General features: G+C 41.3%; 1 protein-coding gene across 1 annotated transcript; it reads left to right on the top strand.

Annotated features, from left to right (window-relative positions):
- Positions 1–1,181: 1,181 nt before the first annotated feature.
- Positions 1,182–19,198, top strand: LOC109868116 (myosin heavy chain, fast skeletal muscle-like). Its single transcript, XM_031803096.1, has 39 exons — positions 1,182–1,388; positions 1,740–1,883; positions 2,144–2,300; positions 2,539–2,566; positions 2,741–2,855; positions 4,055–4,147; positions 4,378–4,441; positions 4,559–4,657; positions 5,590–5,693; positions 5,887–6,025; positions 6,135–6,253; positions 6,379–6,528; positions 6,623–6,793; positions 6,940–7,243; positions 7,397–7,464; positions 7,603–7,690; positions 7,938–8,055; positions 8,371–8,494; positions 8,740–8,876; positions 9,133–9,388; positions 9,504–9,746; positions 9,855–10,031; positions 10,154–10,299; positions 10,397–10,487; positions 10,743–11,132; positions 11,431–11,557; positions 11,697–11,815; positions 11,941–12,137; positions 12,304–12,487; positions 12,946–13,111; positions 13,235–13,359; positions 14,361–14,669; positions 14,791–14,994; positions 16,916–17,041; positions 17,274–17,444; positions 17,726–17,830; positions 17,914–18,009; positions 18,153–18,284; positions 18,897–19,198. Exons 1-39 carry the CDS (start codon positions 1,182–1,184, stop codon positions 18,909–18,911), a joined length of 5,808 nt encoding a protein of 1,935 aa, XP_031658956.1. The 3' UTR covers positions 18,912–19,198.
- The last annotated feature ends 3,383 nt before the right edge of the window (positions 19,199–22,581 follow it).

Below are 22,581 nucleotides of genomic sequence, written 5' to 3'. Positions count from 1 at the left end.
CTTACTACAGTAACATCTACAAATGTATGGATAATGATTTGTAAATGACAAACAACTACAAGCAATGATTTAATAAGATACCTTATTATAACACATGAACTTTATATGAAGTTAGCAAACATCCAATTCAAAGACAAATATCACAGAAATACAGTGGCAAGAGGAGTCAGCCCCCAATTCTCTCCTCCAATCCACATCCTTGATTAGGGGAGCCAGAATTAACTTCTGCTTGGTTAGCACTCCAAACTCTCAACCAGATAAATAGAGCCTCAGAGCAGCATCAATGACAGACAGCTTCTACCTCTGTGGTAAGACTAACTCCTTTTACTCTGTTTATTCTAATGTCTCGACACCTGATAATGTAGTTGAATTGTAAAGTTGCAATCTGTTCTAAATGCCATTTGTCTGTTGTGACAGGGTATGAAATGTGTTTTGTGCATGGAATGTGTTTTTAAGTGGATTAATCTGGGATGCCATTCAACTTTTTTTACAACTCTTCAGGTGGGATGAGTGTTAATGGTAATGTGTGTTTAATCATGACACCTCAATGTCTTACAGAACCCTCTAACACACCATTTAATCTGGGAGAGGAAGACAAGGTGAGACATTGTTAGAGTTTTTCACTCACATTGTTTCTATTGGAGACTATTCTATGAGAGACACTGTTTTATTAACTACACAAACTTACTACTTACCTAACTTTGTTGCTAATGTATAAAAGAATGAGCTACCAAACCCGCTCACAGGATTGGTTAACTCTTGAGGTCCGTCTGGTCTCGACCAATTTAGGTAAATCCTCTTCTCCTTTTATTGCCCCCTGTTGTTGGAATAACATAACATGAATTCCCTGGTGCCATCACGGCAGTTTAGTACTGTGGTGTTGAATCAATTAATTGAGGATTGCAGTTGTTTCAATTGATTGTAGAATTTATTTGTTGAAATTGTGGTGTTGAGGTTGTGCCTTATGGTTATATGTATTCCTATTATTTGAATTGTAATGTAAATTATTCTTCCTGTTGTGAGAAAATGTTTGTACTCAGGGCAACATTGGGAATGAGACCTTGGTCTCAATTGGGTTATCCTGAATAAATTACAGTGAATAAAAAATAAAATAACTGTTTAATTCAAAATCAACTCAATAATTTGTTTGCTTTGTTTCTGTTTCTCAGTGAGTTGCCACCATGATTACCGACACAGAGATGGCTTCTTATGGCAAAGCCGGTGTATACCTCCGTAAGCCTGAGAAGGAGAGGATTGAGGCCCAAAGCCAGCCCTTCGATGCAAAGAATGCCTGCTATGTGACCGATGTTAAGGAGCTGTACCTCAAGGGTATCATTGTTGGCAGAGAAGGGGGAAAGGTCCAAGTGAAAGTCCTTGACACTGGGGAGGTAAGCCTACAACAAAGGACAGAATTCAGTTTCAAGTTTAAGTTTATTTATTCACAATTATATCTCAAAGCAAATTAACTTCAGATGTTGCAGGAGAACTTAAAACTTGTAGTGTATTTGAGGTTTAAAAAGGCTTCTGAATATTGTAATTTCACACATAAAAATGAACATTTCCTGTTGCTGCAGGATTATTTTACTGCTGTAGTGAACTGGCTCAAATTAAGATCCTACATCTGTACAGTAAAATATATGACTGACTTGATAATTACTAAATTAAAGCAGTGTCGACAGATTCAGTAACAGTTCTCCCAATTGATCCAAGTGTAATGTAGATTACCGACTGATTTTCAGACTAATGACTTCAAAGAAGCTGATGTCTTCGAAATGAACCCTCCAAAGTTTGACATGATTGAGGACATGGCCATGATGACCTACCTCAATGAAGCCACTGTCCTGTATAACCTCAAAGAGCGTTATGCAGCATGGATGATCTACGTAAGAAACCTATTCTACATATAAATGACTGTATATAGGTATATATACACACTCATAAGTGAACATAGGACACCACCATATAAGGGAAATCTAAAATGCCCAAACTCCAAAATACACATGCTGTTTGTAAATTAAAAACACCTTTGCAAAAATAATGTAACTGAATACAAGAAACACTTGTAAGTGTTCCATAGAAGCTCTATACAGTTTAACAGAAAAGCTGATTTTGTTAATCCCCTAACTTCCTTCCCTTCATCCAGACCTACTCTGGGCTCTTCTGTGCCACGGTGAATCCCTACAAGTGGCTCCCTGTGTATGACGAAGAGGTTGTTAACGCTTACAGAGGAAAGAAGCGCATGGAGGCTCCACCCCATATCTTCTCTGTCTCTGACAGGGCCTATCAGTTCATGTTGACGGGTATGATCTTACACATGTGGATGAACGGATAGATTGATGGATAAATAGATAGAAGCTCACACAAGCAGATATGGGCAGCCAAGGTACTAGCTGGAAACGTCAATGCAATAATATCTTTTTTATTTACATCTAGTGAAAAGCGTGTGCAACACTATCTACTACTTTAAGATAATTGGCAAATGCCATAATGTATCAAAACGGTTTATATTCATATTCTTTGTTGTTTTTTTGCCTGCAGATAGGGAGAACCAGTCTATCCTGATTACGTAAGTTCTCAACTAACATCTAACATTATAGTTAGTTGGATATCATAACAATTATTAAGCGTGTACATGAACTATAGTAAATGAGGAAACATCTCAAAGTGTACTTTTTAGTGATTATGTTTTGAATGTCTGACACTGAAACATGAACCTCTTATTCTCTGTCATATAAACCAGCGGAGAATCTGGTGCAGGAAAGACTGTCAACACCAAGCGTGTCATCCAATACTTTGCCACCATTGCTGTGTCTGGAGGAGAAAGAAAGAGGGCGGCAGAACCCGGCAAAATGCAGGTACAGGTGTAGGATCTTAATTTGATGACCCTGTTACAGGACAACTTCCAATGCAATGCAGGAAATGTAAAACTTGTAGTGTGTTTTAGGTTTAAAACGCATTTTGAAGTTTCCACTTTGACATTTCAGACTTGATTTCGCCTTAAGAAAAATGTATCAACCCCTACAAAATGTCCATTAATTGTAGTAAACGAAAATATAAACGCAATATGAAACCATTTCAAATATCTTACTGAGTTACATTTCATATAAGGAAATCAGTCAATTGAAATAAATGCATTAGTCCCTAATCTATTTCACATTACTGGGAATACAGATATGCATCTGTTGGTTACAGATCCTGTACCTTTAAAAAGAAAGTAAACCAGTCAGTATCTGGTGTGACCACCAATTCACCTTATGCAGTACAACACATCTCCTTGCATAGAGCTGATCAGGCTGTTTATTGTGGCCTGTGGAATGTTGTTCCACTCCTCTTCAATGGTTGTGTGAAGTTGCTGGATATTGGTGTGAACTGGAACAAGCTGTCGTATATGTCGATCCAGAGCATCCCAAACATGGCATGACAATGGGCCAAAGGATCTCATCACGGAATCTCTGTGCTTTCAAATTTCCATCGATAAAATTATTTTCTATTTAAACATGAGACACCTGTAGCATTGTGTTGTGTGACAAGACTGCACATTTTAGAGTGGCCTTTTATTGTCCCCAGCACAAGGTGCACTTGTGTAATGATCATGCTGTTTAATTATCTTCTTGATATGCCAAACCTGTCAGGTGGATGGATTATCTTTGCAAAGGAGAAAAACTAACAGGGATGTAAACAAATTTGTGCACAGCATTTGAGAGGAGTACGTTTTTTGTGTATATGGAACATTTCTGGGATTTTTTATTTCAGCTCATGAAACATGGGACCAACACTTTACATGTTGTGTGTATATTTGTGTTCAGTGTATAATCCACATAATAATTCACATTTCCTGTTGCTGCAGCATTATTTTGCTGCAGTGTCAAACTGGCTCAAATTAAGATCCTACATCTGTAGGCCAGCCATAGATATATATATATATATATATATATATATATATATATATATATATCACTGCTTATTTTAAGACAGTTCCACCACTGTTGAAAAGGGTGTTCTATAGTACTGTATGTCATGCTGTTTCTGACCAATTTGTGTTCGTCTCCTTCAGGGGTCTCTTGAAGATCAGATTATTGCTGCCAACCCTCTGCTGGAGGCTTACGGTAATGCCAAGACAGTTCGGAACGACAACTCTTCTCGTTTTGTAAGTATGAGGGACACACTTGCCATACTTATATATTCCTTATTGATCTAGAATGACATGACAATGAAAGGCTGTACGATTGAGACATATCCAGTATTTCCAAATGTCCGTGTTAAACAACGGTTTAGAAATAAAGGAAAGCCCTATTTTCAGAGTACTGAGATGGACACCATGGCAGTTTCCTTTTGTTGACTCATTGCCTCATTTCTAACCCCCATGCTCTACTTTAGGGTAAATTCATCAGGATTCACTTCCACAGTAATGGCAAGCTGTCTAGTGCTGACATTGAGACCTGTAAGTTGGGTGGATTGTTTGTTGGATTGTTTGTCATGAATGCACAATGTCCTAAATTCACAGAGATTATGTTTTAAGGAGACCAAGCACTGAACTTGATCACTTCTTCTCTTTCAGACCTGCTGGAGAAGTCCAGAGTGACCTTCCAGCTGCCCGATGAGAGAAGCTACCACATATTCTACCAGATGATGACCAACCACAAGCCTGAGCTGATTGGTACGACAAAGTAGAAAGCTGTTTGACTATTTTTCTCGCTTAGTTGACAGGGAAATTGCACCTGAATCAACATATCAGTTTTCTCATATCAATGTGTAAGTGCTACAGTGAGTTATAAAGTTCAGGGTTGTATTTCTCATGATTATTTTAATATTTCTAATTGAGATAGAGTTCAATAAACAGGGAAAGGGGATACCTAGTCAGTTGCAAAACTGAATGCATTCAACCGAAGTGTGTCTTTCGCATTTAGCCCTACCCCTCTGAATCAGAGAGGTATGTGGGGGGGATGCCTTAATCGGTATCCACGTCATCAGCGCCCGGGGAGCAGTTGTTGTTGGGGGGTTAACTGCTTTGCTCAAGGACAGAGTGGCAGATTTATCCACCTTGCTGGCTCGGGGATTTGTACCTGCGACCTTTCGGTTACTGGCTCTTAACCACTAGGCAACTGCATGGCGAACTATTGCATGGAGAACGACTGCATGGAGAACGACTGTATTCCAGTGGAAATTATGGGGTAAAATCAATCAAACAATCCACGACAAAGTGACAATTCACCACTCAAATGTTGCCCTCATTTGATGACAAGTTAAATGGTATTGTGAAAGATGACATTTCCAGCCTCAGTGAGTTGGAGTCGTGCAAACCAATAAAGGTTCTTCCTGTAGTTTAATGTGTCTGTGAGTCATAAAGTCAGCTTCGTATTCCTGTGGTATAGACTCCTAGGAGGAATAGGGAGGGGAAATGATCAAATCCATACAGTTTCATTTGACCGCTCTATTTTGCATTGCATTACATTTGTATTTTGAGTTGCATTTGGCTCCCAATGCAGATCCAGTACGTCCTTTATGTCCGCACTTTCTAACCTTAATCTTCATCTCATGCAAAAGAGGAAAAGGGTTTAACTAACTCTGTCCGGTTCTCTGTCCCCACAGAAATGACGCTCATCACCACCAACCCCTACGACTTCCCCATGATCAGCCAGGGGCAGATAAAAGTGGCCTCTATCGATGACAAAGAGGAGCTGGATGCCACAGATGTGAGTCTCTCAAACTATATACAAGAATGAATAACGTCTCTATCTCCTCTGAATGCAATGCACAATTATGTTGTTTCTTAACTCCAAGCAGTGCAGCCCCATGACACTTTTGTCCAGTTTGAAACTCCATGCACTTGTGATATCTCCTGTATGTGCGTACACTAAGTTTAACTATGGAGTTCCTGTCACTCAGGCCGCCATTGACATCCTGGGCTTCACCAATGATGAGAAGATAGGCATCTACAAGCTGACCGGCGCTGTCATGCACCACGGCAACTTACGTTTCAAGCAGAAGCAGCGTGAGGAGCAGGCCGAGCCAGACGGCACAGAGGGTGAGTCCTTTCTCCAAACACCGGAATAGACAGAATGAAACTGGTTTCTCTGTCAGAGTAACACTACATTTGTCCCTGTATATGAGTCTGATGCTCTTTCTCTCTACAGTAGCTGATAAAATCGGTTACCTCTTGGGTCTGAACTCAGCTGACATGCTGAAACTTCTGTGCTACCCCAGAGTGAAGGTTGGCAATGAGTTTGTGACCAAGGGACAGACCGTGCCTCAGGTGAGGTCTTTACATCCAAGATGACATAATTGCTACAACACCACAATTCATTTTGTGTTAGATTTTTTTCAAATCAAGCTCTATACCAGCAAGACATGAGTAATGTCTCACCTGTTTTTGCACAGGTGTATAACTCTGTGAGCGCTCTGGCCAAGTCCATCTATGAGCGGATGTTCTTGTGGATGGTGATCCGTATCAACCAGATGTTGGACACCAAGCAACAAAGGAACTTCTACATCGGTGTGCTCGACATTGCTGGGTTTGAGATCTTTGATGTAAGTATGTGATTATTACAGAATAAACAGTTTATGGCTTTAAGGTCTTATGACAGAAGGTGATTGAACTAATCTTCTTGAACTTCACTAACAGTTCAACACCATGGAGCAGCTGTGTATCAACTTCACCAATGAGAAACTGCAACAGTTCTTCAACCATCACATGTTTGTCCTGGAGCAAGAGGAGTACAAGAAGGAGGGAATCATCTGGGAGTTCATTGATTTCGGCATGGACTTGGCTGCCTGCATTGAGCTTATTGAGAAGGTACACAGACTGAGAATTCTACTTAAAAAATAATGTACTTTAGAATGGCCTACAACAGAGTTGACAGGGACGGATGTTGGAGTTGAGAGTGAATTATTATCCCTTTGATACAAGATGGCTGCTATTAATGTTACATTTTTCATCAGCCAATGGGCATCTTCTCCATCCTTGAAGAGGAGTGCATGTTCCCCAAGGCTTCAGACACTTCCTTCAAGAACAAGCTGTATGACCAGCATATGGGCAAGAAAAAGACTTTCCAGAAGCCCAAGACTGCCAAGGGAAAGGCTGAGGCCCACTTCTCCTTGGTGCACTACGCTGGTATTGTGGACTACAACATCTGTGGCTGGCTGGACAAGAATAAGGACCCCCTGAATGACTCAGTGGTGCAGCTCTACCAGAAGTCTTCAGTCAAACTGCTGGTTCTTATCTACGTTGATTCTCCAGCTGAAGGTCATTTAACATTGTTAAATAATCGCTTTTGCCAATATTCCCGATATCAACATTACATTACACAAACTATTTGGTAGCAGTTTCAAATAGATTATCTCCGAAATAAAATATGGTGTTTACCAAATCACTCATGATTTGAACTTTTTTTTACAGATAGAGCATCCAAGAAGGGAGGCAAGAAAAAGGGAGGCTCCATGCAGACAGTGTCTTCCCAGTTCAGGGTGAGCTTTTCAAACCTGCATTCAAAGTTATCTGGTTAACTTATCTGGTCAACATTTTTAACGCACCTTATTGACCAGATAAGTTCATTTGTATGAACGATTTCTGAGACGGCTGTTTGGTGTGTCCCCGCCCTGCAGGAGAACTTGGGCAAGCTGATGACCAACTTGAGGAGCACTCACCCTCACTTTGTGCGCTGTCTGATCCCCAATGAGTCAAAGACTCCAGGTACAAGAAACATCGAGTGAAATACAAAATTGTAACCCAATGGTTTAGCAGCTAGTGAGATTCAGTACCTTAAAACAAAATAAGTACTAAGTAACTACCTGTACTTACATGTGGTACAAGATAGCTGTTTATAAGTTATTCCCATATATTTACCCAGAAATAATGGCACTTACATCACCACAATCTATTAGTAGCCCTTACAATGTTTCAGTGTTTCTTAGCTTTAATGATATTTTGTGTTTTTCAGGTCTGATGGAGAACTTCCTGGTTATCCACCAGCTAAGGTGTAACGGTGTACTGGAGGGTATCAGGATCTGTAGAAAGGGGTTCCCCAGCAGAATCCCCTACGGTGACTTCAAGCAGAGGTACCCTTTAGAAATGTCTAACATGGCTCCATGTTAACTTTAGAATATAACCGAATTTGACAAAATAATAAGAAACTCAGAAACTCTTTCATTCTGAAATCTTAAAAGATTACATTCTGAGATTTAATAAATACAGACCAAAACAATGTTTGGCATCAATTGGCCTATGCTAGAGTTCATAAAGAAATGTAAAAGAAGAATGGCTAGAATGCTCCGCTGATTTCATAAACAGTGGTAGAACTGTGACACAGCAACAGAATAGCTTTGTTTGCCCACAATTTAAAAACTGACAGTTGCCAGTCTCTCCTAATCCAGGTACAAAGTACTGAATCCCAGTGTTATCCCAGAAGGAACATTTATGGACAACAAGAAGGCTTCTGAGAATCTGCTTGGGTCAATGAATGTGGCGCACGAGCAGTACAAGTTTGGACACACCAAGGTCAGGGTTCAAATACACTCAGGAAAGCAAACACAAAACATAAGTAAAACAACAATGTAAATGCTAACCACTCAATGCCCTTTTACAATAAATCTTGCCGTGTTGATCCCTCATTTAAATTCAACCCTGCTTTCTGACTTCTGATGACATCCATTGATAATGTTGACTTATTCTCAGGTGTTCTTAGTTCTTACCGGTGTCTCAGGCATTTACCTTCCTGTTACCTTCCTGTTACATGCTCTCAGGTGTTCTTCAAAGCTGGTCTGCTGGGTGTCCTGGAGGAGATGCGAGACGAGAGACTGGCCTCTCTGGTCTGCATGATACAGTCTCTGTGTCGTGGGTTCGCCATGAGGAAGGAGTTTGTAAAGATGATGGAGCGGAGGTGAGGGATAGAAGATAAAGGCTCATCCAAATTCCTCTAACAGGGTTGCAGTGGTTTCCATGTAATCGCCAATGATTCCAGGGATCAAATTGAACATGTTATATTCACCTTAAATTTACAAAACCTATACTTTTTTTTATTCATGAATTTAATTTCACTTTATTTTCTCTGAGGAGCTGGAGCGTTGTCCTGTAAATAACATATTACTATTATTTAGCCATAACACTCACCAAGACCCCTGTTTCCTGTTGTTCAGAGAGGCTGTCTTCACCATCAAATACAACATTCGCTCATTCATGAATGTTAAACACTGGCCATGGATGAAGGTGTATTACAAGATCAAGCCACTGCTGAAGAGTGCTGAGACTGAGAAGGAGCTAGCCAACATGAAGGAGGACATTGAGAAGTGCAAGATCGCCCTGACCAAGGCTGAGGCCCGCAAGACAGAGCTTGAGGAGAAGATGGTGACCGTTCTGCAGGAGAGGAATGACCTGACGCTCCAAGTTGCATCTGTGAGCATCTGTCAAGTGCCTGGCTTGATTGCCCATATTTTATAGAAGACGATGGACAAGAGGTGTGCACTGATTAAATTCATGTCTGCCTATTTTTCTATCATTGTGTAACCAGGAATCAGAGAATCTGACTGATGCTGAGGAGAGGTGCGAGGGGCTGATCAAGAGCAAGATCCAGCTGGAGGCCAAACTCAAAGAGACGACCGAAAGGCTGGAGGATGAGGAGGAGATGAATGCTGAGCTGACCTCCAAGAAGAGGAAGCTGGAGGATGAGTGTTTGGAGTTGAAGAAGGACATTGATGACCTGGAGCTCACCCTGGCCAAAGTGGAGAAGGAGAAACATGCCACTGAAAACAAGGTCTAAAATTTTGACATAGCTGAACAATAGTAGAATCAAACCAAACCTAAACAATGACTGAAACTAACCACACAACTTACATACAAATGTTGTTGTGGCTGTGTTCAGGTCAAAAATCTGACTGAGGAGATGGCCTCTCAAGATGAGAGCGTTGCCAAGCTGACCAAGGAGAAAAAAGCCCTCCAAGAGGCCCAACAGCAGACACTGGACGACCTGCAGGCAGAGGAGGACAAAGTCAACACTCTGACCAAGGCCAAGGCCAAGCTGGAACAGCAAGTTGATGACGTGAGTGGAGTAACACTTTATCGGGTCATGGATTTATATATTGTTAGATTATACATTTAGCTAGGCAGTGGCATAATCATTGATTGTTTAAAATGAACTGACACAAGTATCTTAACATGTAGCTTGAGGCTTCTCTGGAGCAAGAGAAGAGGCTCCGTATGGACTTTGAGAGAGCCAAGAGAAAGTTGGAGGGAGACCTGAAACTAGCCCAGGAATCCATAATGGACCTGGAGAATGATAAGCAGCAGTCTGAAGAAAAGATCAAAAAGTACATTAAAAAAATAGTTTTCTGTAGTTAGGAGTTTGAAAGACTCTTTTAAATGAAAAACTGACTGCTGAGTAGTGATGCATTTATCTTACCATAGGAAGGACTTTGAGACCAGCCAGCTCCTCAGCATGATTGAGGATGAGCAGTCTCTGGGTGGTCAGCTGCAGAAGAAAATCAAGGAACTCCAGGTACAGTAGAGTCTCTAACCCCGGCTTTAGTATAGTATTCCATATATTACTAGATGTTCTAGATACTAGATGTTCAAAATACTACATGTTCTAGAGACTACATATTCTAGATACTAGATGTCAGTCTTATGTATTATGCAACTTTCTGTTGTTGCAATAAAACACTATAAATACACAACTATCCAGACTATTTTTTTTTTTTTTTTGCAAGGTCAGTTTAAATTTCCCCATCCTTAACCCCCTCCCTTGTTTTAGGCTCGCATTGAGGAGATGGAGGAGGATATTGAGGCTGAGCATTCTGCCAGGGCAAAGGTTGAGAAGCAGAGGGCCGATCTCTCCAGGGAACTTGAGGAGATCAGTGATAGGCTGGAGGAAGCTGGAGGAGCCACTGCTGCTCAGATCGAGATGAACAAGAAGCGCGAGGCTGAGTTCCAGAAACTGAGACGCGACCTCGAGGAGTCGACCCTGCAGCACGAGGCCACAGCCGCAGTCCTGAGGAAGAAGCAGGCTGACAGTGTGGCGGAGCTCGGAGAGCAGATTGACAACCTGCAGCGCGTTAAGCAGAAACTGGAGAAGGAGAAGAGCGAGTACAAGATGGAGATCGATGACCTCTCCAGCAACATGGAGGCTGTCACCAAGACTAAGGTGAGTATTTGAATCAAACCCCAAATACTCAACATGAATGGATGAATGGAATTCTGCCAGACAGCAGAATTGCGTCCAGCTCTAAAGATGGACACATTTGTAAGCACACCACAGCTTCAACTTAGTGAGTTAATCCTATAGGCACATAGGGTAGTGCAATGACCTGGAAGGTGCAGGGCTGGAGTAGCATCGCTCCCAAATTACTATCTACAAAACCCTACTGCAAGACAGAAATGTACATAAGCTGTACACCATAAGAATGTAAAATAAAAATGACATATCTATATTTCACTAACAGGGCAATCTGGAGAAGATGTGCCGTACTATTGAGGATCAGCTGAGTGAGCTCAAGACTGGGAACGATGAGAACCTTCGCCAGTTCAACGACATCAGTGGACATAGGGCCAGACTCCTGACCGAGAACGGTACCCACAACAATGACCAACGCATTTTCCATACATAATCTAAATCAGTACCCAACAACATGTGTTAGGGGCTATTGTACAAGGCTACAGTATTTTTAAGAACAGAAGAATTTACAATGTGTAGTCTCATCCCTTGCAGGTGAGTTTGGACGCCAGCTGGAAGAGAAGGGAGCTCTGGTGTTTCAGCTGACCAGAGGCAAGCAGGCCTTCACACAGCAGGTGGAGGAGCTAAAGAGGCAGATTGAGGAGGAGGTCAAAGTAAGGGAGTCAAAATGCTCTACCAAGCACAGAGTATAGAGTCAAATGCCTCTTGTCATGTTTATAATAACTAAACCATCCTCAGCAATGTATTACTGTAACCTGTTTTGCTATCTCTCACTCAGGCTAAGAATTCCCTGGCCCATGGTGTCCAGTCTGCCCGCCATGACTGTAACCTTCTGAGGGAGCAGTTTGAGTTGGAGCAAGAGGCCAAGGCAGAACTGCAACGCTGCATGTCTAAGGCCAACAGCGAGGTGGCTCAGTGGAGGACCAAGTATGAGACGGATGCCATCCAGCGCACAGAGGAGCTTGAGGAGGCCAAGTAAGCAGTTACACTTAAAACAACCTTTTATTATAACTATGATCCTAAATGTGCGCGTCTTCCCACCTTCCTAATTTCACTTAGTTATGAGGCATCATGTTTATATGATACATTTATCTGATTACCTGTTGAAGCATTAAAAGATTAACTCTTTCCTGTCTAACAGGAAGAAGCTGGCGCAGCGTCTGCAGGACGCTGAGGAAATGATTGAGGCAACCAACTCAAAGTGTGCTTCACTGGAGAAGACCAAGCAAAGGCTGCTGGGAGAGGTGGAGGACATCATGATTGATGTAGAGAGGGCCAACGCTATGGCTGGCAACCTTGATAAGAAGCAGAGGAACTTCGACAAGGTGAAAAAGTACACTTCACACACTATACCGACTTTTGAAATGTGCTATTAAATGGACTGGAAAAATAAATAGCAACAACAACAAATCTGATAGGCATTATCAGTATGACCCTGCTGGTCATCTATGAACATCCTGGCCATGTTCTGTTATAATCTCCACTCGGCACAGCCAGAAGTGGACTGGCCACCCCTCATAGCCTGGTTCCTCTAGGTTTCTTCCTAGATTCTGGCCTTTCTAGGAGTTTTTCCTAGCCACCGTGCTTCTACACCTGCATTGCTTGTTTGGGGTTTTAGCCTGGGTTTCTGTACAGCACTTTGTGACATCAGCTGATGTAAGAAGGGCTATATAAATACATTTGATTGATGTGTCTCCAGTGATCATAAGGTATCATGGCTTATTTCTGACTAGAAGGAAAGCTGCATCAAGAATAAACTGTTAAATCCCATAAAATCCAATAGGTTCTGGCTGAGTGGAAGCAGAAGTATGAGGTGGGCCAGGCTGAACTGGAAGGAGCTCAGAAGGAGGCTCGTTCTATGAGCACAGAGCTCTTCAAGATGAAGAACTCCTATGAGGAGGCTCTGGATCAGCTGGAGACTCTGAAGAGAGAGAACAAGAACCTCCAACGTGAGTAAGAGTATTTTTTTGAAACATCTATGGTACCAAAATACTTTTATGCAAAGCTGTATGATATTTGGCAACATTCACGAAAATCTCCCTATTCTAAACCATTTCTCGGTGTTTGTGCAGAAGAGATCTCTGACCTGACTGAACAGATCGGAGAGACAAGCAAGAGCATCCATGAGCTGGAAAAGGCCAAGAAGACTGTGGAGATGGAGAATTCTGAGATCCAGACCGCTCTGGAGGAGGCTGAAGTGAGCAGATATGATACATCCTTATGTAGTCGAATAATGAAACAGAATGAGAGCTACAGTGCTGTTCAGTACTCCTGTATTGGTACTTCTTGTAGTAATATAACTTCCAGTTCTTCACTAGGTGGTGCGCTCCTCGGGAATAGCAGACGTGCATAAAGATGGCGGCCTCGATGTAGTTACCACAAATTACCCTCCGTCACTCTTTTTTGTATCTGCATTACCTGTGCATCAAGTCTGACACCAACAGGCTCTTGAACAGCTTCTATCCCCAAGCAATACGACTGATAAATAGCTACACAGACTATCTGAGTTTACCAATTATCTTTATTGACCTTTTATTTCAATCTTTGCACACTCACAGGACCCTACCCACTCTCACACACGCTCGCTCCATCATCTGCTCACTCACACACACTCACTCCATCATCTGCTCACTCACACATAACATTATACTGACTCTACACACCCACTCACATACTTTATTATATATATTTTTATTTAACCTTTATTTAACTAGGCAAGTCAGTGAAGAACAAATTCTTATTTACAATGACGGCCTAAACTGGCCAAAACCCCACGGCGCTGGTCCAATTGTGCGCCGCCCTATGGGACTACTAATCACGCCCGGTTGGGATACAGCCTGGACTCAATGATCCTGATTCTAGCTCCCAGACATCGGCATATATATATATATATATATATATATATATAAAATTAAAAAATAGTAGATTGTGTTGATTTATTGGCACATTGAGCCATGTTGTGCGCCATAGTTTCAAAAACTAGGATTGTTGTGTTAGAACAATGACGTCATATCTGTGTTCTGCCATCTTTATGCACATTGTGAAGAGTGGGCACTTTTTGATTTGCTGCTTTAAGTCTTATGAACACACAAGTGAGAGACAATTGTTACTTTTAGCTGTCTCCAAGTCTTATGTTTTAATCGCTGGGAAAACCTCCAATGTCAAGAATTCTGTGACAAATCACTTTTATTTGTCCAGGGAACACTGGAGCACGAGGAATCCAAGATTCTGCGTGTGCAGCTGGAGCTGAACCAGATCAAGGGTGAGGTGGACAGGAAGCTGGCAGAGAAGGACGAGGAGATGGAGCAGATCAAGAAGAACAGCCAGCGGATTATAGAATCCATGCAGAACACACTGGACTCTGAGGTCCGCAGCAGGAGCGACGCCCTGAGGGTGAAGAAGAAGATGGATGGAGACCTGAATGAGATGGAGATGCAGCTGAGCCACGCCAATAGACAGGCCACTGAGGCCACGAAACAGCTGAGAAATGTCCAGGGACAACTTAAGGTAAAGAATGTCAAAACTTGTGACTGATTTGTTTTGGTCTCAGATTAATCCAGCAATGTAATAAAGTAGAAAAGCAGTCACATTTTTCATAAAGACAACATTCACACGTCCTAAATTCCAGGATGCCCAAATTCTCCTTGATGACGCTGTCCGTGAGTCAGAAGACATGAAGGAGCAGGCCGCCATGGTGGAACGCAGGAACGGTCTGATGATGACAGAGATTGAGGAGCTGAGGGCTGCTCTGGAGCAGACTGAGAGAGGCCGCAAAGTGGCTGAGCAAGAGCTGGTGGACGCCAGTGAGCGTGTGGGACTGCTCCACTCTCAGGTACGGGTCTGGTCACTCATTGGCAGTGTGATGATATGAGGAATATGCCTAGAAAGCCATACTACTATGGCTGACCCTGTAAAACAATACATTTCACAGCACCTATCCAGTGTATGTGACAACATTATTTGGGGATAAGGTAAAAAGGGACTAGACAGTGATTTCATAAATCTAAAGATTTTTCAGGGAGTATATCTGCACATGGGGAGACAAATGGAACTTCCACTTAATGGAACCAAATTAAACAGTTGTCTCCAACGTGCCTTTCATGACAATCTTTGTCATGTCCTATTTTAGCTCATTCTAGACATACAGTGCATTCGGAAAGTATTCAGACCTCTTGACCTTTTCCACATTTTGTTACATTATTCTCAAATGGATTTGAGAATAATTAACAATACCCCATAATGACAAAGCGAAAACAGGTTTTTAGACATGTATAAATAATAGAAAAACAAATACCTTATTTACATAAGTATTCAGACCCTTTGCTATGAGACTTGAAATTGAGCTCAGATACATCCTGTTTCCATTGATCATCCTTGATGTTTTTACGACTTGATTGGAGTCCACCTGTGGTAAATTCAATTGATTGGGTATGATTTGAAAAGGCACACACCTGTCTATATAAGGTCCCACAGTTGACAGTACATGTCAGAGAAAAAACCAAGCCATGAGGTCAAAGGAATTGTCTGTAGAGCTCCAAAACAGGATTGTGTCGAGGCACAGATCTAGGGAAGGGTACCAAAACATTTTTGCAGCATTGAAGACCCCCAAGAACACAGTGGCCTTCATCATTCTTAAATGGAAGAAGTTTGAAACCACCAAGACTCTTCCTAGAGCTGGCCACCCAGCCTAACTGAGCAATCGGGGGAGAAGGGCCTAGGTCAGTGAGGTGACCTAGAACCCGAAGGGAAATCTGACAGAGCTCTATAGAGTTCCTCTGTGGAGATGGGAGAACATTCCAGAAAGACAACCATCTCTGCAGCACTCCACCATGAAGGCCTGATTGGTGGAGTGCTGCAGACGGAAGCCTCTCCTCAGTGAAAGGCACATGACAGCCCACTTGGAGTTTGCCAAAAGGCACCTAAAGACTCTCAGTCTTGTTTCTCATGGTCTATCTGGTCTGATGAAACCAAGATTGAACTCTTTGGCCTGAATGCCAAGCATCACGTCTGGAGGAAACCTGGCTCCCTCCCTACGGTGAATGGTGGTGGCTGCGGGGACTGGGAGACTAGTCAGAATCAAGGAGAGATCCTTGATAAAAATATGCTCCAGAGCACTCAGGACCGGGTCAAAGGTTCACATTCTAACAGGACAACAACCCTGAGCACACAGCCAAGACATTGCAGGAGTGGCTTCAGGACAAGTCCTTGAATGTACTTGAGTGGAGAAACTCCCCAGATACAGGTGTGCCAAGCTTGTAGCGTTATACCCAAGAAGACTCGAGACTGTAATCGCTGCCAAAGGTGCTTCAACAAAGGACTTAGTAAAGGGTCTGAATACTTATGTAAATGTGATATTTCAGTTTTTAAATAAATTAGCAAGAAATTCTTAACAGTTTTTACTTTGTCATTATGGAGAATTGTGTGTAGTTTGAGGGGGGGGCAATTTTAGAACATGGTTGTAATTGTAACAAAATGTGGAAAACATCAAGGGGTATGAATACTTTCCGTATGCGCCGTACATCCATGCCATTTCAGATACTATAGCATACTTTATAAAGTACATTAAAGGAAATGAATTACCTAAATACTTGATTAAAAGCCCCTTTTTAAATATTTTTTCTTTTAACAATCTTAGCATTGAAGAGATTGATTTATGGAGATTGATTTCCATAGTTTCCATGGTGTGACTGATATATTGTCTTGAGATAAGGCGTTTCAGCCAGTCATTGATTGATCTATATTTCCTCCTACAGAACACCAACCTTCTGAACACTAAGAAGAAGCTGGAGTCTGACCTGGTGCAGGTGCAAGGAGAGGTGGATGACATCATCCACGAGGCCAGAAACGCAGAAGAGAAGGCCAAGAAGGCCATCACTGATGTGAGTCCATATGTTTGGCCAAAACACAGTACAAGGTCTCCAGGCTAACCACATGAAAGTGTTTGATCTGTACCAAATTCTAACTATCAGTTTTTTTCATAAGATTTTGAGTGCAACAGTTAATAATAGCAGAATAACTAAGTCAAGACATGTGGTTATCAGATCATTACAGGAAAACCTCTGTGTTGCCATAAGGTCTCACCTTCATTAAACCTATTTAATGATATTTCAGGCGGCCATGATGGCTGAGGAGCTGAAGAAGGAGCAGGACACCAGTTCTCACCTGGAGAGGATGAAGAAGAACCTGGAGGTCACAGTCAAAGACCTGCAGCACCGTCTGGATGAGGCTGAGAATCTGGCCATGAAGGGAGGCAAGAAGCAGCTCCAGAAACTGGAGACCAGGGTGAGTTATTCAGGCATTTAGAAGATGGGGTAAACAATTTGCTTTCAATAACCCATGTGGATAATGATACTGTCATTATCATTAGAAACTCTCCCATTAAATTTGTAAAAAGGACATAGGAAGAGACAAAGACTATGTGATAGTTGAGTATCTGAACAAAGTCTGTAACTTTCGTCAACACCATTTCTTGACGTTAGCCTGGAGGAACTACCTCTATTTATTTGTAGTGATTTGAAACTGATTCCTCCTCGTAAAATAACATGACCATTTCATCTGTGAAGGTACGTGAGCTGGAGGCTGAGGTGGAGTCCGAGCAGAGAAGAGGTGTAGACGCAGTTAAGGGAGTCCGCAAGTACGAGCGCAGAGTAAAGGAGCTCACATACCAAGTAAGAAAAGCACCTTAACACACAGTAATACAGACAGATGTGTATGAAAGGATGGACACTGATACATCTACTTCCGCCCACAGACTGAGGAGGACAATAAGAATATTATCAGACTTCAGGATCTAGTAGAAAAGCTGCAGCTTAAAGTGAAGGCCTACAAGAGGCAGGCTGAGGAAGCGGTGAGTTAGGCCAAAAATGTATAGCAAGTATAATGGTTTTAGCCTGTATTAAGTTGTGTAGTGAACTTGGCCATAGTAAGCAAAGCATGAAACAAATATGCCATCCTGAATAAACCACTGATGTTCTTTGTCCCTCCTCCCAGGAGGAACAAGCCAACCAGCACATGTCTAAGTTCCGTAAGGTTCAGCATGAGCTGGAGGAGGCTGAGGAACGCGCTGACATTGCAGAGTCCCAGGTCAACAAGCTCAGAGTCAAGAGCCGTGACTCCGGAAAGGTAAAGATCTGCTTTTAAACCTGCACCTGAATAATGTTCAAGTAAGACTTCATCATCATCAATAAAGGCTGTCACAGACTCAGATTAAACCTAATTCTAATTCAAAACAAATAACAGTTTGGCTGCATTAACATGGCCAAAATCATTATTGGACACAATTAAAGGAGCTATATGCAACAATTCCACCTGTCAATTACAATATAAATCCACAAGAGCAAAACATACCTTTTAGAAGGCCGCATATCACTTTTACAGCTAATTAGCATTTTTACTGTGACTAGCTGGTCTGGCTTTTGATGTGTACAACTTCCCGAATTATGATTGGTTATCGTTTGAGACGTTCACAACAGCAAAAACATTAGCAGTACAAAGACGTTTTTAGGATTATGACCATGGAGAAGAAGTACTAAGCCGTTCTAGGCGTTTCTAAGCAATGTTCTTTAAAAAACATGAAGAAATTGGATTTAAGGTTAATGTTCCTTTAATCTTCATTTTAAAAGATCAGAGGCATTTCATTCCAAGTACATTTCCATGTAACCACAATTTTAGTTATTGTTGATCTTGAGCCCAGAACTGGATATACTCATTAATATCTATTACTTTCTCTTACAGGCCAAAGAAGAGTAAACCTATTTTATTTTAAATAGAGAACTTGGACTGAACAATTCTTAAGACAGCCTTACATTATTTTAGCTACTACAAGTCAGAGAAACCAGGCCAGAGGCTGGGTGGTCAGTGGAGGTACTGGTTTTTCATAATTTTTTCTCCTTGTCATTTGTTTTTTGTGTTTTTTTGTTCATTTTGTTTTGATGCGTGTTGTGGTTGTCTTGTGTGTAAAAGGGGTAGCCCACAAATTGTTTTGGGAACTTGTTTAGACTGTTGTATGCTCCTTAATAAAACATATTTGAAATGTAAAAACATATGTACTGTACCTTTGGTGACTTTGTGAATTCACTTTACATTATAAAAAAACTGTTAAATTAACATTTTACACAAGTTGGAAACATCTTATAAATGTAGGCCTATAAAGAAATCCAATATTATCCGAAAGCTGTGATGTAACAATTAGATTAGATTCAACCACTGACTCCACACTGTTCCGAAGGCACATTATAAGTATAATATTTAAGTGGTAATGCCAGAGAAGCCGGAGTTTGGAGGATATATTGGCATGGGTGTTGTTGGGCCCCAGACAAAGTTATTTTGATGAATTTATTCATACTATTACATCCTTCCACAAGATATAGTCCCGACACAAATCTAGGGTTGCTACCCAAGCCGGCTGGTCATTCGTTCTATGGGTTCAGTTGCTATAGACGCGACCCAGTCGTTCGTTCTAAATGTTCCATACTGGCTGGTAACGTCATTATCCCTTGCTTGATAGCTATCCAACTACTGCTAACTTATAGTCATGTCAAAACATACAGCCAGAATAACAGCAATTTGTTTAAGCTGTTTTCTAGTGACATTTATTTGGATCAATCTGTAACAATGAGCTAATGAGGCGCGATTTCGCCTGGCATAGAACATTTGCAGACTCGACAGGACACTGTTGTTCAGAGTGTTATCATGACAGATGTTAAAGCCCCTCAGGGTATAGTTCTATGGGTCTGTTGTGATGGATTGCAGATCTAAATAGCCTGTTAGAGGCTGTTACCTTCACTCCTTTAGGGAAAGCCTTGGTATCCACAGAGTCTCACAGGCACCAGCGGCTCCCCAATGATCAAGCCAATACAGCAGCTTTCAAACTAAGTGCCCAACCCTGCTGCTTAACAACTAGGCTAATTCATGGTCGTACAGGAGCACTTTACATTATTCAAGCAATGTTACACGTTATCCATGTAACATTGGGGCGGCAGGTAGCCTAGTGGTTAGTGTTGGGCCGGTAAACTAAAGGTTGGTAGATAAAATCCCCAAGCTGACAAGGTAAAAATCTGTTCTGCCCCTGAACAAGGCAGTTAACCCACTGTTCCTAGGCCGTCATTGTAAATAAGAATTGTTCTTAACTGACCTGCCTAGTTAAATGAAAAAATATATATTTAAAAAATCCACTGTACTTTCATTTAAAGTAATGTGTTTTACTTGTAAATCAAATATAGCCTATTAATGTATTTAGTTAACATTCATACTACTCTATGACTACTCTATGACTACTCTATGACTACTCTATGACTACTCTATGACTACTCTATGACATCTCACATTCCAAATCAAACTTTCCTGTTAATGGTTTGAATCATGCCGCCACCAAATGCAAATAAAAGCCATGACATGAGGTCCATAGAGCCACTCATGATGACAGTTGTGGTAGAACTACTTTGCAACAACATCAATCATTCTTTCTGGATTGAGTCCCTCTCTGCCAAAATGCCACTGCCAATATTCTGCATACAATCATATACTCGATGACAGTCCATGATGATTTAGCTACTCAATGACAGAAACCACTTAACACTATGGCTAGAGTCACATTCTGTGTACTCAAGGAGAGCTTAGTGAAACATTTAAAGAGTGGATGACAGGTTGTGTGAAGTGTAAGATAAATAATTTACCATTAAAATATTTTTACTTCAGTGATCCAATGCCATAATCCTTATTCCATTGCCTGCGTGGTGAGCACACACTCTACCCATAAACACTAAGTGGGTACCCGTTGGAATTTCAGCATGAAGTAGGACGTCATCGCATCATAAACGCTGGTGACATGAAGGAAGTTGTTCATTTATGATAACTATTCCCTGTGAGTTATGTTTAAATTATATTGAAGCTGTAAAGATATACAGTGCATTTTGAAAGTATTCACACCCCTTGACTTTTTTCAAATTTTGTTGTGTCAAACCATGAATTTAAAATGTATTAAATTGAGATTGTGTGTTACTGGCCTAAATGTTTACAAATTAATTCAAAAAAAATGAAAAGCTGAAGTGTTTTTAAAAAATGATTCAACCCCTTTGTTATGGCAAGCCTAAATAAGTTCAGGAGTAATAATTTGCTTAACAAGTCACATAGGTTGCGTGGGCTCACTCTGTGTGCAGTAATAGTGTTAAACATGATTTTCGAAAGACTACCTCATATCTGTACCCCACACATACAATTATCTGTAAGGTCCCTCAACCACAAAGAAGACCAGGGAGGTTTTTCAATGTCTCGCAAAGAAGAGTCCCTATTTGTATAGTTAAAAACAGACGTTGCATATCCCTTTGAGCATTGTGAAGTTATTCATTACAATTTGGATGGTGTTTCAATACACCCAGTCACTACAAAGATGGTAGTTAGAGTTTAATGGCTGTGACAGGAGAAAACTGAGGATGTTATAACACTGTACAGAACCAAAAATATTCCAAACCTTGCATCCTATTTGCATCAAGGTGCTAAAATAACACAAATTTGGCAAAGAAATTAACTTTTATATCCTGAATACAAAGCTTTCTGTTTGGGGCAAATCACTGAGTGCCACTCTACATATTTTAAAGTATGATGGTGGCGGCATCATGCTATGGGTATGCTTTCATCGGCAAGGATAAGGGATTTTATTATTTAAATAAATGGAATAGAGCTAAGCACAGGTCTCAAACCTGCTCCCGCTCTTCCCCAGCATTCCACACTCCTGCCATCATCATTACGCACACCTGCCTCCCCCCGTCATGCGCATCAGCGATTATTGGACTCACCTGGACTCAATCACCTCTGTCATTACGTTCCCTATATTTGTCTGGTTCACCGCTATGTTCCCTGCTTCTGCATTGATTGTCATATGTCCTTGTTTGCCCATGTGCAGACGCTGTTCCTGTTACTTGTCTGTTCCTCATTAAATGTTCAACTCCCGTGCCTGCTTCTCATCTCCAGCGTCGGTCCTTACAACAGGCAAAATCCTAGAGGAAAACCTTGATCAGTCTGCTTTCCAACAGACACTGGGAGACAAATTCACCTTTCAGTAGGACAATAACCTAAAACACAAGGCCAAATATACACTGGAGTTGGTTACCAAGACGTCATTAAATGTTGCCTAGTTACAGTTTTGACTTCAATTGTCTTGAAAATGGCTGTCCAGCAATGATCAACAACCAACTTTACAGATCTTGAAGAATAGAAAAAGAATAATGTGCAGATATTGTACAATCCAGAAGTGCAAAGCTCTTAGAGCCAGAAAGACTCACAGCTGTAATCGCTGCCAAGGCGATTCTAACATGTATTGACTCAGGGGTGTAAATACATTTGAAAACATTTCTAAAAACATGTTTTCACTTTGTCATTATTGGGTATTGTGTGTAGATGGATGATTCATTTTATTTGATTC

This window comes from Oncorhynchus kisutch, linkage group LG23 (genome assembly GCF_002021735.2).
Source record: "Oncorhynchus kisutch isolate 150728-3 linkage group LG23, Okis_V2, whole genome shotgun sequence".
NCBI lineage: Eukaryota > Metazoa > Chordata > Actinopteri > Salmoniformes > Salmonidae > Oncorhynchus > Oncorhynchus kisutch.
This window is presented reverse-complemented; position numbering and strand designations above follow the sequence as displayed.